Consider the following 15557-nt stretch of genomic DNA (forward strand, 5'->3'; position numbering starts at 1 on the left):
CAAACTTATGCCTAACAACTCAATCCAGCCGCCTTTTATTAGTTTCATAGTATGGGGATATTATTCTGCATATGGACTTTTTAAAGGAAAATCTTACATACAATTTTCATTTATTGATCATAGATGTTAAATTTAAAATGACTCAATGATTTCTCATCCTCCCCCATTCTGCCATTGTTTCTGAATACAGTCTGGCCGCATGCATTTTTTAACCACAGTGACCAGATGGTAGGTGGCTGTGAAATGGAGTTAGAAAAAAACTACATTCACAAAACCACATTATTTATAGGTCATATTTCAGAACTCTCTTCTTTAACATCTCTGTGGCATTGTTCTTACTGCAGTTCCAATGGGTACAAATACAGCCAGGGTAAACTACATGTAAAGTCCATAACCTGTACTTCTTATCCTATGACAACAGTCAGGAAGCGCAGACCTCTCAAAATAAATAAATCTAACAAACTTCTGGATTAAAACGTTATACATTTACATGCTAAGATATTTTGCACCTGTGGCGTAACTAGGAATGAGTGGGCCCCATAGAAAACTTCTGGCTGCCCCCCCCCCCCCCCCACACACACACTTCTTGCTTGATATAAATTTTAACTTTAAAACATCTAGGAAGAACCTAAAGCACAAAAATGATAGCGGTTAATCTTGCATAAAGCTATATAACTATTTGTAATTATAGAACGGTATAAAATTTATTAAAAATTTAAGTGTCTTAACTTATATGTAATTCGTCAAAACTTACTTGGACAGGAATTATCATATTCAACTAGTTTGCATCTTCTGAAAAAATATGTTTTTTTTTTCGAACATATTAAATATATGAAAAACTCGCCAACCTGAAAAAAATATATAAATAATCCAAATTCTGTTCATGTTTCTCCAATCAGCATTGATTATAAAATACATTTCAAGTTTTCTAAGTTACATTAACAAAACCAGAACTTTCAACGGCCTCCCTAGGGCCTCCCTTAACTAATATAAAAAAAAGCCCCTAGGGCCTCCCTTAACTAATAAAAAAGCCCCTGGGGCCTCCCTTAACTAATAAAAAAGTTCCTGGGGCCTCCCTTAACTAATAAAAAAGCCCCTGTGGCCTCCCTTATCTAATAAAAAAGCTTTCCCTATACAAATAATAAACATATACTTACCCTCCGGTGATGTCTTCTTCCGTATACCTTCACTTCACAGCAGTCGGATGAAAATGGCGGCTCGGCTCCTCCAGGTTGCACCGCGCGCCTCTGGTCACATGACGTCAGGTCGCGTCAGTCACGTGACATGGGCCGCGAGGTGCAACCTGGAGGAGTTACAGAACAGGTGGGCGGATTGCCGACGCAGGACTGGTAAGGAGGGGGCAGAAACAGGGGCGGGCGTAGGGACAGATACACAGGGGCGGGCGCAGGGACAGATACAGAGGGGCGGGCGCTGGGACAGATACACAGGGGTGGGCGCTGGGACAGATACACAGGGGCAGGGAGGGGCCTTGGTGTGCCGCATAGTAGGGCCCCGGGCCTCGGTCGGATCGGGTCGGAAATGCTGCGCAGTCTGTGCAGCAGACATTGTGATGTGCTGCCCCACGGGCCCCTGAAGCTCCCGGGCCCCGTAGCAACCGCTACGGCTGCTACGGCGGTAGTTCCACCACTGTTTTGCACCATAACACCATAAAGCTATTCCTGGCAACAACATAAACCTATAAGTTGGTCTTGTAATTTTTTTTTTCAACAGAGATAGAGGAATAAAACACCTCCAGCATATCTCCTGAAGATATTCAGTATGTCTAATCCTACTTTTCGTTGACAAACTATCGGAGATCCCCACAAAAATAAAGTAAATGTTTAACATCACAGAATTATATCAAATTGGATGTCATTGGATATATGATTAATCTTTTACAATTTTTTAAATGAATATTAATTCTACATATTTAACATAAGGTAACTATCAAGATACCAGCATCAAAGTGTTGTACACTTTCATTAACAGTTTTCAGCAGCAGCACCCACTTCTTAAAGTTTAGCTAAACTTTTAACAAAATTGCATCAATCAATAATATTAATGACAATAGTAAAATGTATATCTTACTGAAAGGAAATCTACTTACTCATAGATCCAGGTACCATGACTGTGCTAATCTTCTTATATTTGTTATCCATTGCCTCCACCCTCCTCCTAAAATCAACTTTTATAATTATGCTAATGAACCAGAAAGTCTCTGTGGGGCATTACCAGTGCCCCTTTTTGCTGTAGCTTCACAGGCTGTTCACAGGACATTTCAGAACACAGTTGGCAGGAGAAAGTGTTCCTTTAAAATGTAACAGTCTGTGTAGCTACAGCAGGTAGGTGCTCTGGTAGGGCCTACCCAGAGCCTTTCTGTCTCATTAGCATAATTTCAAAAGTTGACTTTGTAAGGATATAAGAATTAATATAAGAAACATAAGAAGATTACCACAGTCACATTCTTTACAGACAGTCCCTGAATATTGTAATCTCCTTATGGAGCTGAATCATCAAGAAAAGTAGTCTATAGGTATGGAAAAAGTTACCCTTAATCCTTCTTTCTTTATCTCTATCCTGTGTATGGCCTCCAGATAAACTGCTCTCTACAGGAGAAAGAAGGAGCAGAAATAATCACAGATACAGTAATTTATCTTTCTTAATGGAATATAATACAATATAATATAATGTCTATTCATTTCTGAAATCAAAATATATTTGCTTCAAAATTTAGTTATACTTTAAATACTAAAAAAGAATTTATTTGGACCACTACTTATAGTACTCCCTCGTAACATAAATAGGTACACTGCCCCCATCTATGAATGTAGGATTTTCAGAAATAAAAATTATGAGTAGCGTATAAGTGACCAGGAAGAAGAGTGTTAAAGGAGCAGGTGGTTAATGGTCTCAACAGATGGTCTTCTTATAAACCAGCACAATAAGAACCATACTGGTAGGTAGAGTGCAAAATGGAAAACCAGGTATGTTGTTTCAAGGGTCAAAAAGCAGAAGTAATATCTAGTCAAAAACAATTGTAGACATAGAGGGTAAGGTGTATCATGGAAATCAGTGTAAAAGATGCACTTACATGTTGTTGCAGGTCAGACATAAAAGAAATCTACCATTTGCTTTTATGCATTGTGAACCAAACATACCTTGAGAATTCTGTAGCTACACTGAATCTTTGAATTGAGTGGTTTTGCTGAGAAAACAATTATAAAATTATGATAATGAGGCTCTGTCGCTCCTGTGGCTGCCCCAGCGCTCTCCTCTTGCCCTAATTATACACTGCTCCAGCCTTGTGCTGCCCAGCATAAGCTGAAAATATGTCATCACTGTGTTGTCCCTTACAGGCAGAAGTAATCAATTGCTGCATCATCCCCCAGCTGCTGTGTACGAGTCATCCACCTCAGGTCAATTAGTCCTGTCAGAACAGTTCAGGCAGATCCTGTGCATGTGGAAGTAATGTGTTTATATACAGCAGCCAGGGCACCCAGCTTTCCCAAGGTCCTGAATTTTATAATTGTTTTTTGAGCAAAACCACTCAGTTCAGGGATTAAACAAAATATGTTTCTGCATCAGTGCAGCTACAGCATTCTCAATGTATTTTTGGTTCACAATTCATAAAAATCTAATGGTAGATTACCTTTAATTCCAATCACAACCAATATTCCCTACCTTCAGGAACCCTTCTGGATTACAAGGATGGGGGTCTGTTGTACCCACAAATAAATAGAACAGTTGGTCCTACATGCAGGACGCAGTAAAATGTCCAGCAGCAGCCCTCACACAATAAAATGTACAACAACATCCTCCACTCAATAAACTGACCAGCAGCAGCCTCCTCCTATTGCAGTAGCAAGGGCAGAGACAAGTCTGTGCACTCTGCCCAGGAACACTGTAGGATGTCACACAGTGTGCATGGGCAGAGTGCACATAAATGCCTCTGTCCATGCACTCTGATAATCAATTGTATAAGCCTGGTCTTCCCTATTCTATACCCGGGCCCGGCATCCTAAATGAAATACCCTCTAACGAGATCATGATTTCATTAGGATGGGTGTTTTATAATACTTTTAACATTTTGTAGCCTATTTTTTTTAATTCTTGCTCTCTGTATTAATAAAATATGAATAAATGTATGTAACGTACAGGTGTACCTATATATGTATAAGCTTTCTCTGTTTTCTGGCCCACATTTTTCCAGACAGTAGATGAAGTGAAGAGAGACTTAAACATGGAAAGCCCATTTGCATCATGGGAAACAAATATCCCTTTGGATAGCGAACCTGGTAGAGAACCTATAGATGATGAAATAGCAATCGATCAAGAGGGTGAATGCCCCTCATCTCTTACTGAGGACACCAACCACCTTTCCGAAAATTCACTGGAAATTAAGATGAATGACATGATGAATCTGGACACTACAGGGGAAGATTTTGTGATTCTTCAACATTCTTGTGTAGATACAGGAAGTAGAGAAGAGGATCTAAAATATTTAGAGGAGGAACCTAAAATGTGCAATGAGAAGACGGCCACATACTGGACTGGCGGTGGAGCCGAGAACTTAAATGAGGAAGATTTTCCAGCATTTGTGGATGACACAAAGTTGGACATTGGCGAGACTGATCCTCACTTACTCACAGTACAAATGGAAACAGTGCAAAACAACTCGAAAATTTACCTTCCACTTAAGAAAACACTAAGAAACCTCAGGCTTCTTGACCTAAAGCTAAAGTACAATAATCAACAGTTATCACATCCAGAACATTCAGTATCAGAATGTAATAATGACTCGGCTTCAAGCTCGGACGAAAGTGATTTAAAGTTTCCACAGTCAAGTGAACAAGATGAAAATCCTCTAGTAAATGATGGAGAAGCTGACAACTCATATTTGATTGATCTACTGTCCCAGTGTCAGTACAAGCTAGAACAAATGGAGGAGCTCAAACTTTACTGCAGGAAAGTCACTTGTAGTGTAAGTTTTGCTTTCTTTTTTTCTATGAAACATCTTACACATATTTACATATCTTATACAGAGCAACCTACTAAAAATGGTTAGTAATGTAAACAAGTAATAGATATATGAGAGCTGTCGCAGAATAAAACCCCTCCAAGATAAGCCCCTACAAGATACTTCAATCAGCAGCCTAAATTTTGTGGGAACAATTCACATATATTATTAATATGGCAATAACAAAGAAATTATTTTTACTTATGGTTGGAGAGCCATGAAGAAAAAGCTTTAAAGAGAATCTGTCAGCAGTTTTGACCATATAAAGCTGTGTAACCATTCCTTTATGTGTGTTTTTAGTAGAGACAGGACTATGAAAATGGAGTGATAATCCATCTCTGTAGCTTTTGCAGGGGCTCTGGGTGGGTCTTTCAGCCTGAAGAGCTTTCCGCCCTCTGTACTGTGCTTCCCTCGCAGCCCCTCCCCTCTGCTACAAGCAGGAGTAGTGTCAGAATTTTGGTTGGAAACTTACAGCAGTCACTCACAGCCAGGGCCGGCGCTATGGGTAGGCAAAGTGGGCAATTGCCCAGGGCCCCCTGAAAGGAAAATCTCTTCTTTCAAATGAATCTTGAATTTTGTTTCTAGGTGCCATGAATCTAAACTGGAAGTCTCGGAGGAAACCCATGCAAACACAGAGATGCACATACAAACTCTTTGCAGATGTTGACCAGCGCTGCAAGGCTGCAGTGCTAACCACTGAGCCACCGTTCTGCCCATCAATCTCCCTATCATCCATCTATCTCCTATAAAAGTCTCCCATATTACAGATTGTTTTACCATACTGAAGCCAGCCTCTTACTGACTGTGACTGGTCATACATTTTTTTTATTTTGGGGCCCCCCTTTTAGTTTTGCCCAGGGCCCCACTTTGTCTAGAACTGGCCCTGCTCACAGCAGAGGATAGGGGCTGTGGAACAGTTCTTAGAAAAGATCAGAAAGCACTGTAAAAAAGTTATTACAATTTGTGAACCTGGATTAAATGTTCATTTTTCACATTCCTGCTTCTACTTACTACACACACAGAATATAGTTGCACAGCTTTCCAGGGCCTATGCCTATTCCCAGCACTGTCTGCAGTATTATGTTCAAAACTGATGATAGATTCCCTTTAACAGTTAGGAGCTTCTTCCTACTTGTAATGTAGATCAGATTTAATTGATGGTTATCAGATTTGTTCAGAGCTGTACATCCGATTTCATTGATAGTGAGACTGCAGACTCCCCAAATGCTACACTTTAAAAAAAAATGCATAAAAAGACTATCAGCAATAAAATATGTCACTTATTCATTGGGCGCTTATCTTGGCTTGATGGTATAATAATAATAATAATAAAGCTTTATTTATAGAGCGCCATAATATTCCACAGAGCTGTACAGATCATGGGGTACATATACAAATAAAACAAACCAATACAGAGTAATAGCATTATCAATCAAAACAAAAGGCCCCGCTCACCAGGGGTTACAGTCTATGAGGATGAAGGGGTGACACAGTAGGTGACTTGTATGATGATCCAGATTTGACTTCTAAACCACCAAACATACGTTATACGGGCCGTTAACTGTTTTACAGCCATGTCCTCATAAACTGCTGCCAGCGCTGTCTTCATCCGGAAAATTTATGTTTTATTTTTGTACAGCTACCAGTCAGGGGGGTGGGGAGCTGCAATAAAGCAGGCAGCCACCCTCAAGGCTTCCTCGTTCAGTAACCCCTGCCTTCTTCCCTCCGTGTAGTTGATTAGGGCCCTTCCCCTGATATTCGGCACCTCCCCGTCTTCCTGTAGTCTCTTTTCAAATATTGTGCATGCGCATTGCGGCTGTAATATCCCCTCCAGCTCTCCGTGTACCTAGAGGGAGGAACTTACACTGCGCATGAGTTGCACCCCGTCCATTAGGCCGAGGGTGCTGATGGGAAACCAGGGGCAGCCACTACACTCCCCTGAAAAGGAAAGGACTTGTAGGGAAATTTTTGTGATGCCAGTCGGGATAATCAGCCCTGGGAGATAGGTGTTGTGGGTCAGAGTGATGTTATGAACCCTTCCCGACTAGGGCTGGCTCCCAGGGGATGGATGGAGGAGGAGGTGTAAGTCCCTTGCCTTGCACTGACAGCGACGCCAAAGAAACAACTCATACACTTGCATTTGAACTTGTACTATAGGGATGCCGGCCACCTTGGTGAGCTGTCCTCCTCGATATGATTCTTGCTTGTTCCTAAGCTGCATTGAACTCCTCTGATTACAGGCACAACCTCCGCTTGCTGTGCTGCTTAGCTTCTCTGAGACCCAGCCCTCCTGCCTGTCTCCTCTAGGATATGCTTCAGCGGGTGCTGTTCCCTCTGACTGCTCCCGCAGACTGACTTCACTCCCTCCTCGCTCACCCTCACTTCAGACTTCTACTCACACTCACCCTCTCTTAACTCCTCCTCTCTTCTTCCCATAATTCTTCACTACTCTCTCATCTTGGTAGGCCAGCCCCTTTCTTTATTAAACATAAAACAATTAAAGGGATATGCACGACACATTGCCATAGCTGTAGGCCCCGACATTTTACACAAAGTGGAGGGTGCTACACATGCGCCACTTGCTAGCGACATCAGCGCCTCGTATCTGCTAGCCGGCCGATCCGCTGCCACAGCATGCATCCCAGAAAGCAGCGCATGCGCAATATTTGAAAAGTGACCGTGGGAGGACAGGGAGGTGCCGAATATTGGGGGCCGGGCCCGAAACAGCTACATGGAGGGAAGGAGGCGAGGTTACCGAACAAGGGGTCCTTGAGGATGGTTGCCTGCTTGACTGCAGATCCCCATACCCAACCTCCCTGACTGGTAGCTGTAAAGAAGAAAGCATTATTTTTCCGGATGAAGACAGTGCTGGCAGTTTATACATTTGTTTATATGTTTGGTTTTTTTGAAGCAATGGGGATGGTGACAAGTTCCCTTTAAAGGCTTTTTTTTCTGATACCCCGAGAACGTAAAGGTAGGGAGTGCTGTAACAATCCCATAGCATAGTTGATCAGGGTTTAGATCATAGAAAACCTCATTTTAATTAATACAACCAATGAGTGCCCAGTCTTTATTAACCTGGAGAACCCTGCACTGCTCAGGAAGTGTGTACCTGTTTTTTTTGGTGCACTTTGTTCATGTTTCATAATTGTGGCGCAAACTCTGACCAAACAGTAACACGTCCCTTTGGGTGCACATTTTTTCTGTCTTTATTAACACATGTACAAGCAGCCTGCACATATCTTTCAGTGCAAAGTCAGACAGAAAACTGGCGCAAACACTTTAATAAATGTGGGCCACTGTTACAAACCAAATTAAGCAAATTTAGCTTCTTTCATGAGTCACTTTGCAAGACTGCCCCAGAAAAGCTGTTTATAAGACAGAACTATTAGTTAACAAGATGGATCTAGCAGATACAAAGTTCAGTTCTAACTGGGTTAGGGTGATGCCACACATGTCGTTTTGGGTCCGTTTTCAGATGGTTTTTGGCCGTTTGGCTGCTTACAACCTGTTTATTAAGATAATTGGAAAAAACGGACTAAAAACGGACCAAAAACACAATGTGTAGGCCTCAACCACACAAACGTAAGGGGGGACATCAATGCCATCCGGCCACGGCGGTGCTGGCCTACGGCGCAAGCCTTTCTATGGAGAGGAGTGAGGAGCGCTCACCCATCATCTCTCCTCTACCAGGTTGGATGCTCACCATGGCTACAGCCCCAGGGCAAACTTCCATTTGTATGCATCATGCCCTACTTAAGGCAACCAGACAAATTCTAGATTACAGCAACTCTGGCTGATTTATCCCAAATTTAGCGCCACACCTGACCATGGTTTGTGCTGGTATTGCATCTCAGCTTTATAGAAATGAAATGGAGCTTAGCTGCAATTGCATGGTTGGGGTGCTGCTACTTTTGGAATAATGCCTTTACCCATAGGCAGAATAGAAACTGTAGTTTGTATTCCGATGCCACTACCAAATTTGAAGCGATTCTAATGATAGAGTATGATGTAATAGATCATTTTTTGTTAATCTTTCATGTTTATAACCCTAAAAACATTAGATAACAAAACGTTTATTCATCTGTGTTTGTTACAGCTGTGGGAGGCCCATGGAACCATTGAGTATTTAAAAGAAAAAGTAGCTGAGCTTCACAGAGAAAATGTGCGAAAAGAAGAGGACATCTACCTGCTGACAGAAGAGGTTATAAAATGCCGGAGCCTTTTATGTCACAAATCGGATAAAACATCAGATGTGAGAGCAAAGATTACACAGACTGGTGATCGTGGAGAGACCCGACAGACACAACAGGAGTTTGCCTCTATCTACAAAATAAATGACCAGATAGAAGTAAATACAGAATCCGCAGAACAAAGCACCTCTAAGATTTGTGTCATCTTGTAATTTAATTGTAAAAAAAAAAGTGTAGCAAAAATTTAATTTATTAAATTGATGTTTATTTATGATTTAGGTTTCCTCTTGTTTCATGTGGCTTTTCAGAATTTATAATCATGTGTATGGAATACTTCTCTTTCTAGCCATGATGTGACTCATATTTAAATCAGTTTTTCCTTCTGAAAGTTTTCCCTAAGCTGAGCTCCACAATGGGGGTAGACTAGCTGCTATGGTGTCTCCCATCTTTTCACATAGAGAGAAGACACGATCCTGCTCCCTTATCAGAAACAGCAGAATGTAGGACATTATACATCAGTGCTGAGCAGTACAGCAGTGAATACAGCTCTGGGAGACAGCAGCAACTCTTTGGGGGTCATTTACTAAGGGCCCGATTCGCGTTTTTCCGAAGAGTTATCTGAATATTACCGATTTTCCCTGAATTGCACGCAATCGGATTGTGGCGCATCGGCGCCGGCATGGATTCGGAAAAACCAACGCATTTTTTTTTTAAAAAGTGTCGCTTGACACGCGCTTACCTGCACCCAGCGGAGGACTGTGAACTTCAGTGCAATCTGACGAACTTCAGCGCAGCAGCGGCACCTAGTGGATATCGGGGGAACTGCCTTAGTGAATCGACGGAAGACCCGAATCCTCCACACAGTTAAGCTGGCAATCTCATCTTTGCTTTTTTTGAAGATAGATTATACCATTAAATAGGGCAGGAGGCAGATGGGGCCTCACAAGTGGCAAAGAAAGGCCTTTATATCTAATATAATAATAATGATAAGATATATAATAAATATTCATATCTATATTTGTACTATTGATTTATGCAAACATTGTTGAACTTTCTACAAAATTGCTTCCTTATGGTGCCATAGCTTGGCTGTGTGCAAGCGAGTGCAGAGAGAGCGAGCTCCCTCTGCCACCTATTGGCACCTTGCTGCTGCAATTGCAGGGCGCAGATGGTGTTGCAAGGAAGCCCAGGTTCAGTGATTGACCTGAGGGCTGTCTATGTTATGTATCCCTTAGGCCAGTGGTCCCCAACCTTTTTGTTTTCGGATGCCCAGGGGAGTGAACGCCCAGACCGCCAAATTTTCTATAACCAGCAAAGACTATAGCAAAAAACTGGTCTACAGATTTAGCATCTGTAAAGGACGCTAAACCAACCAAAGTATTTTTAAGCGATTGTATTTAAAAAAAAAAAAAGTATTTAAAATTTTCTTTATTTTGCAAAATATACACATTATACAAAAAAAACATTACTTATACAATAATCCATTATATTTACACTAAAGTGACTTAAAAAGTTTTACATTTCATATATTTCTGCATGTAAAGACTTAATCATGGTCGATTTGGCCTGACAGGTCCTTTTTATAGAGAGGCCTGAGCCATCTGAATGGTTACGAGCGCTAGACCGCCATGTTAAGATCTGAATGATGGCTTGTTTCTGCATAACAAATTGCACTATATAGGTATTTAATATTCCATGCTGTGTACTGAGAAGCAAGAAAAAAATTCCATGCAGTGAAACTCGTGAAAAAACACATTGGGGCTCATTTACTAAGGGTCCGCACACCGCATTTCCCTCGTTGGCCATGGTTTTTCACTGTGTACCCCAAATGACATGTCTTCTTTATTTTTTTGGTCAGTACAATCAAGGGGATACTAAATTTTTATAGGTTTTAATGTGGCGCTAATATTTTTTGCATTTTTTACTTGCATGGAACTGTGTGACATGTCAATTTTTTTTGCGAGATGAGATGACTTTTTCATTACTACCATTTTGAGAATTGTACAGCCTTTTGATTTGTATTGCATTTTTTATATGTTGGCAAAAAAAGGCAAAAAAGTGACGTTTTGAACATTTGGGTGCTATATTTTTATAGATTGGACATTTTGGGATGTGGCAATACCCAACATGTTTATGATTTTTCCTGTTTTTTAAATTTTATATCAGTCCCAGGGAAAGGGGGATTTGGAATTTTAGTTTTTATTTATTTATTTATTATTTATGTTTACTTTTTTTATACTATTTTTCAAACTCCCTAGGATACTTTATCCCAAGGTTGTCTTATTGATACTACCAGGATGATGGTATGATTGATGGTATGAGGATTTTAATTGTAACAAACGGCCAGAAAACATACAGCCTCGGGTCTTACAAGGACCCGAGGCTTTCATGGAGACAGATTGCCGCTCCTCGATAACATCACGGGGAATGACAATCTAAGCCAATATGGGGGCATCCACGTGATGCTGACTTATTAGCACCGCTGCCAGCTTTGCCGGTGGTGACCAAAAGGTTAATACTTGCGATCGCTGCCAGATTGTTGGTGTGTCTGCACCTGATTTGTTTGACAGCATCAGTTTCTGTCCCCTCTTTCCAGCCTCTGCCACCTTCAACTGTCCCGAGTGTCCATTGCCACCACTGAGCTTCAAAGCTATCCTATGGAGGTCTTATTTCCTCTTACAGCACCAGACCGGTCCCTTTGATGCAGACCTAGGCCTCAAACGATGGCAGCGGGTGCCTCCACTCTACCTTCAAATATTGAATAAATTCCTGCCCCCGCCTTCCCCCCTTCAAACTATTGAAACCCTGTATAGTCTGTTTCCCTCCACAACTCAGGCGTGCTGGTGTAGATATAGTATAATGCATAAAGGGGCATTTTCGTCTGGGCATTTTAATTAATCTGCCATATACATACGGTACATTTCTTCAATTAGATGTTATTAATTTTTTTTTTACCTGTGTGAAGATAATTTCTCATAAACGTAGTCATATGGTCCCATAGAAACAAGACTGTGTCCTTGGATATGACCACCTCTGCTGGAGGGAATGCACAAAGAAACAAAAAGTTTTTGTACATGAAATGTACGGGAGTTACTACATGTCGCACAGCTGTCCTGTGGTAATGAATGCTTAGACCAGGTGGTTAGGCAAGGCTCAATAGCGCATGTCTGGCCACCAGTGTGGGCTGGTCGTATCCGAGGAAGCTTTCTTGTTTCAAAGGGACAATATGGCAACATTTATGAGAAATTATCTTCACACAGGGACATTTTTTTTAAATAACATCCAACTGAAGAAATGTTTACATATGGCAAATTAATTAATTTAAATGTGAATGCCCAGATGGGAATACCCCTTTAAGTCTAAAGCTGGAGAAATTTTCCTGCACACAGCCATGCACACCAAAGAGGTCCCCATCTTCCTCTACACCTATGTTTCAGGTATCCCACAGTCCTCCCCAACCAGACTTTCCTGCTAACCCTTGATGACCCTCCTGACCTCTCTACCATGTGGAACTTTTTTGAGGTTCTAGCTGCTATTAAACTCCTGCCAGTCCATGTTCGTCACCAAAGTTGATGAGCTGAGCCAGGAATTTGTCTTACATCATTATGTTCACAAGGCGAAGCAGAGGCTCATGGAGACTGAACACAGAATTTCGGAGATGCAGTATGTAAAACTTTAATGCCAAATATCTGCAACCACTGAGAAGCCGGATGACTTTGAAAATCATCGGAGGCACACCAATGTTTGGATGGTTGGCCTAAGCTAGAATGTTTGAGCTCTTAACTTTAAATTTAAACGTACCCTAAGTCTAGACTCTAACAAGAAGCAGTCTCCTCATATTGTATGTATCCAGGAGACCCACCCAAAGGGGAAGAAAGTGGTTGCTTTTAAGTGAGCCTGAGGTGCTTCTACTCCATGTACTCTGTCTATTCCAAGTATGTCTCCATTCTTATGTCCAAGGCCCTTTCTATTGATGTGCAATCAACACACGCCGGGGGCTGTATAAGTAGAAGTGTGCAGGTGGAAGTGCAGCCTGTGGGCTAGGACTGGAATGGTTGGCTTGGCACAGTCCAGTATCTTAGCACTATGGCCTAAGGTAGTGATTGTGAACCTTTTAGAGACCAAGTCCACTTATTTACCATGAAGTGCCAACATGGCATTTTAAGCAGTAACTTATTGCTACCTGTTATTCCACATCTTTTAATCGGCCCCCTGATGCCACCAATACAGTTGAAAGAAGGAGGGCAAATTCAGACTATATTATATAGCTTCTCTCCATGGTCTTTCTGTACAGGAAGAATTGAGGGTCCAACAGGATGACCTCCAAAGATCTTCTATCAAAACATTTTCATTTTTCCCACAGTTTCAAACAGTCAATGAAGTGTCGCTTTAAAATAGCACTGAGAGCAGTTGCCTGGGACTGCAGGAAGATTCGGTGTATTTGGACCTGTTTTGTGAACTCTTCCCTGGGGCGATGGCCTGAGTGCCCACAGAAAGGGCTCTGAGTGCCCCCTCTGGCAGACGTGCAATAGGTTCGCCACCACTGTCCTAATGTATGCGTCATCCACCCCTGTCATGGGCCAGCAGGGTGAAGCAAAAGAAAATAAAAGAAAAGAGCTTATTGAGTTAATTGCAGAGTACTCCAACAGCAGCATCTGTGTAACAGGCTGGTAACAAATCCTTGAGAGAAATGGCAGATCTGGCAATGGCTGTTGTAGTAATTTCCTCAGCACGTGGACCAGGGGTCCCTATGTGGCTGGAAAACACTCTGTTGCAACTGGATTTGATGCAAGCTTCTTGGAGCCAGGGATGATCCTCTAGACATCAAGCAGGACCCCTAACCTGTCTCCTGACACATTCTCTTGGAACAACTGAGCTGGGAGCCCTGTCTCCAGCCAGGAGCTCTGTGAAAGAATAGCTCTAACCCAACCGGTCTCCTGACAGGGGGTGAGCAGAAAAACACTAGTTACAATTTATTACAGGGACTAAATTATATACCCTCTGTCCGTGCTTACAACTGCAACACCCCTGCCAACGTACAGGCAAGGTGCTAGCTTTCGAATAAGGCCCTCTACCTGTCAGGATCCTTGTAGTGAGTCTGATCAACTCACCCAAGGGATAATGCAGGGGGGTCTCAGGTCATCTGCAGCTGTAGTCTCTGGCTGGAAAGACAATAGTTAAGTGGGTGTAGAATGTTTTCCAATTATGTGGCCGTATTGTAAACTGGAGTGTGATTGGAGAGGTGCTACCACCTTACCAGGGGGAACGAGCATAAAACCCCTGTGCAGTGGGAGCACAGGCCTTTTTGGAGCACATGCTCTTTACCACCAGCTCTCAAAGCGCTTGCTCTAGACCTCATAGTCTTTCTACAGAGACTGAGTGAAGAGAGAGCCAGTGTTCAGTACACCTTCAGTGGTGACACTCAATCCAATCCCAGGACCAGAGGCAGGAGACTCAAATCCAGAGCTGCAGCTTCCACAGTTTGGACACAGCTCCATCCGAGCCTACATCTACTACCAGGGTGGTGCATTATTTCTGTGGACCACTCTCCACGACCACTCCAGTACCAGAATCTGCTGTTAACCGTTTAGGCCTGTTGCCTGCTACCTGTTGTTCAATAAAGAACTGTGAGTTAATTTGCTCAACGTTGCCTTCGTCCGATCCCTGGATACGGCTGTCTAATACCACGGGCTTCCCCATCCATTACCCAGGGACCTATCTTACAGACACTCAGGGTTTTCCCCAGGGAGAACCAGTAGATCAGCCTCTCCCTCCATATTTCTTGCACACATCACCTGCTGGAGACCTGCCATACCAAGCACCATGACATCAGCGTGCCCTAGGCCGCAACCGCCAGCCACTCCGGTATTCTGGGTCCCGGCTGCCTCCAGGCCCCAAGAAAAGGCTAGGCCCCGGTTGGGGATGTTGCACATCCTGGTTTAGACCAGAAAATGACAATTGTGCATTCTGCAGATGTAGCAAGTCTTGCAACCATTTTGTCAATAGCAGGTATTTTAACCATTACAGAGTCAATCTATCAGGAACATCCATAAGCACAGCAATATAATAACATAAAATACCATGGAAAATTGGAATAGCAATGTAGCAGACCTAGGAGATAAAATGTGTAGTTATCTCCCTGATTGAGTGTGGAACAGTTAGTAATGGTGCAACACCAAGGCATTACAGACGTTGTGCAGATGACCCTAAGAATATTAATGCTGTCTTCTATTCCGTGACATCTATTCTTCTGCCACGGGTTCCTGAGATGGAGTTGTTCCTTGGAGATCATCCCCACTGGTGCCTTTCTCCATCACAATCCTTTGAATTGGATGGTCCTATCTCGG

General features: G+C 42.4%; 1 protein-coding gene across 1 annotated transcript; it reads left to right on the top strand.

Moving 5' to 3' along the window:
- Positions 1-4219: 4219 nt before the first annotated feature.
- On the top strand, positions 4220-9442 carry LOC140104143 (uncharacterized). Its single transcript, XM_072127531.1, has 2 exons — positions 4220-4981; positions 9117-9442. Exons 1-2 carry the CDS (start codon positions 4241-4243, stop codon positions 9420-9422), a joined length of 1047 nt encoding a protein of 348 aa, XP_071983632.1. The 5' UTR covers positions 4220-4240; the 3' UTR covers positions 9423-9442.
- Positions 9443-15557: the final 6115 nt, after the last annotated feature.

Source organism: Engystomops pustulosus, chromosome 10 (assembly GCF_040894005.1).
Source record: "Engystomops pustulosus chromosome 10, aEngPut4.maternal, whole genome shotgun sequence".
Classification (NCBI taxonomy): Eukaryota; Metazoa; Chordata; class Amphibia; order Anura; family Leptodactylidae; genus Engystomops; species Engystomops pustulosus.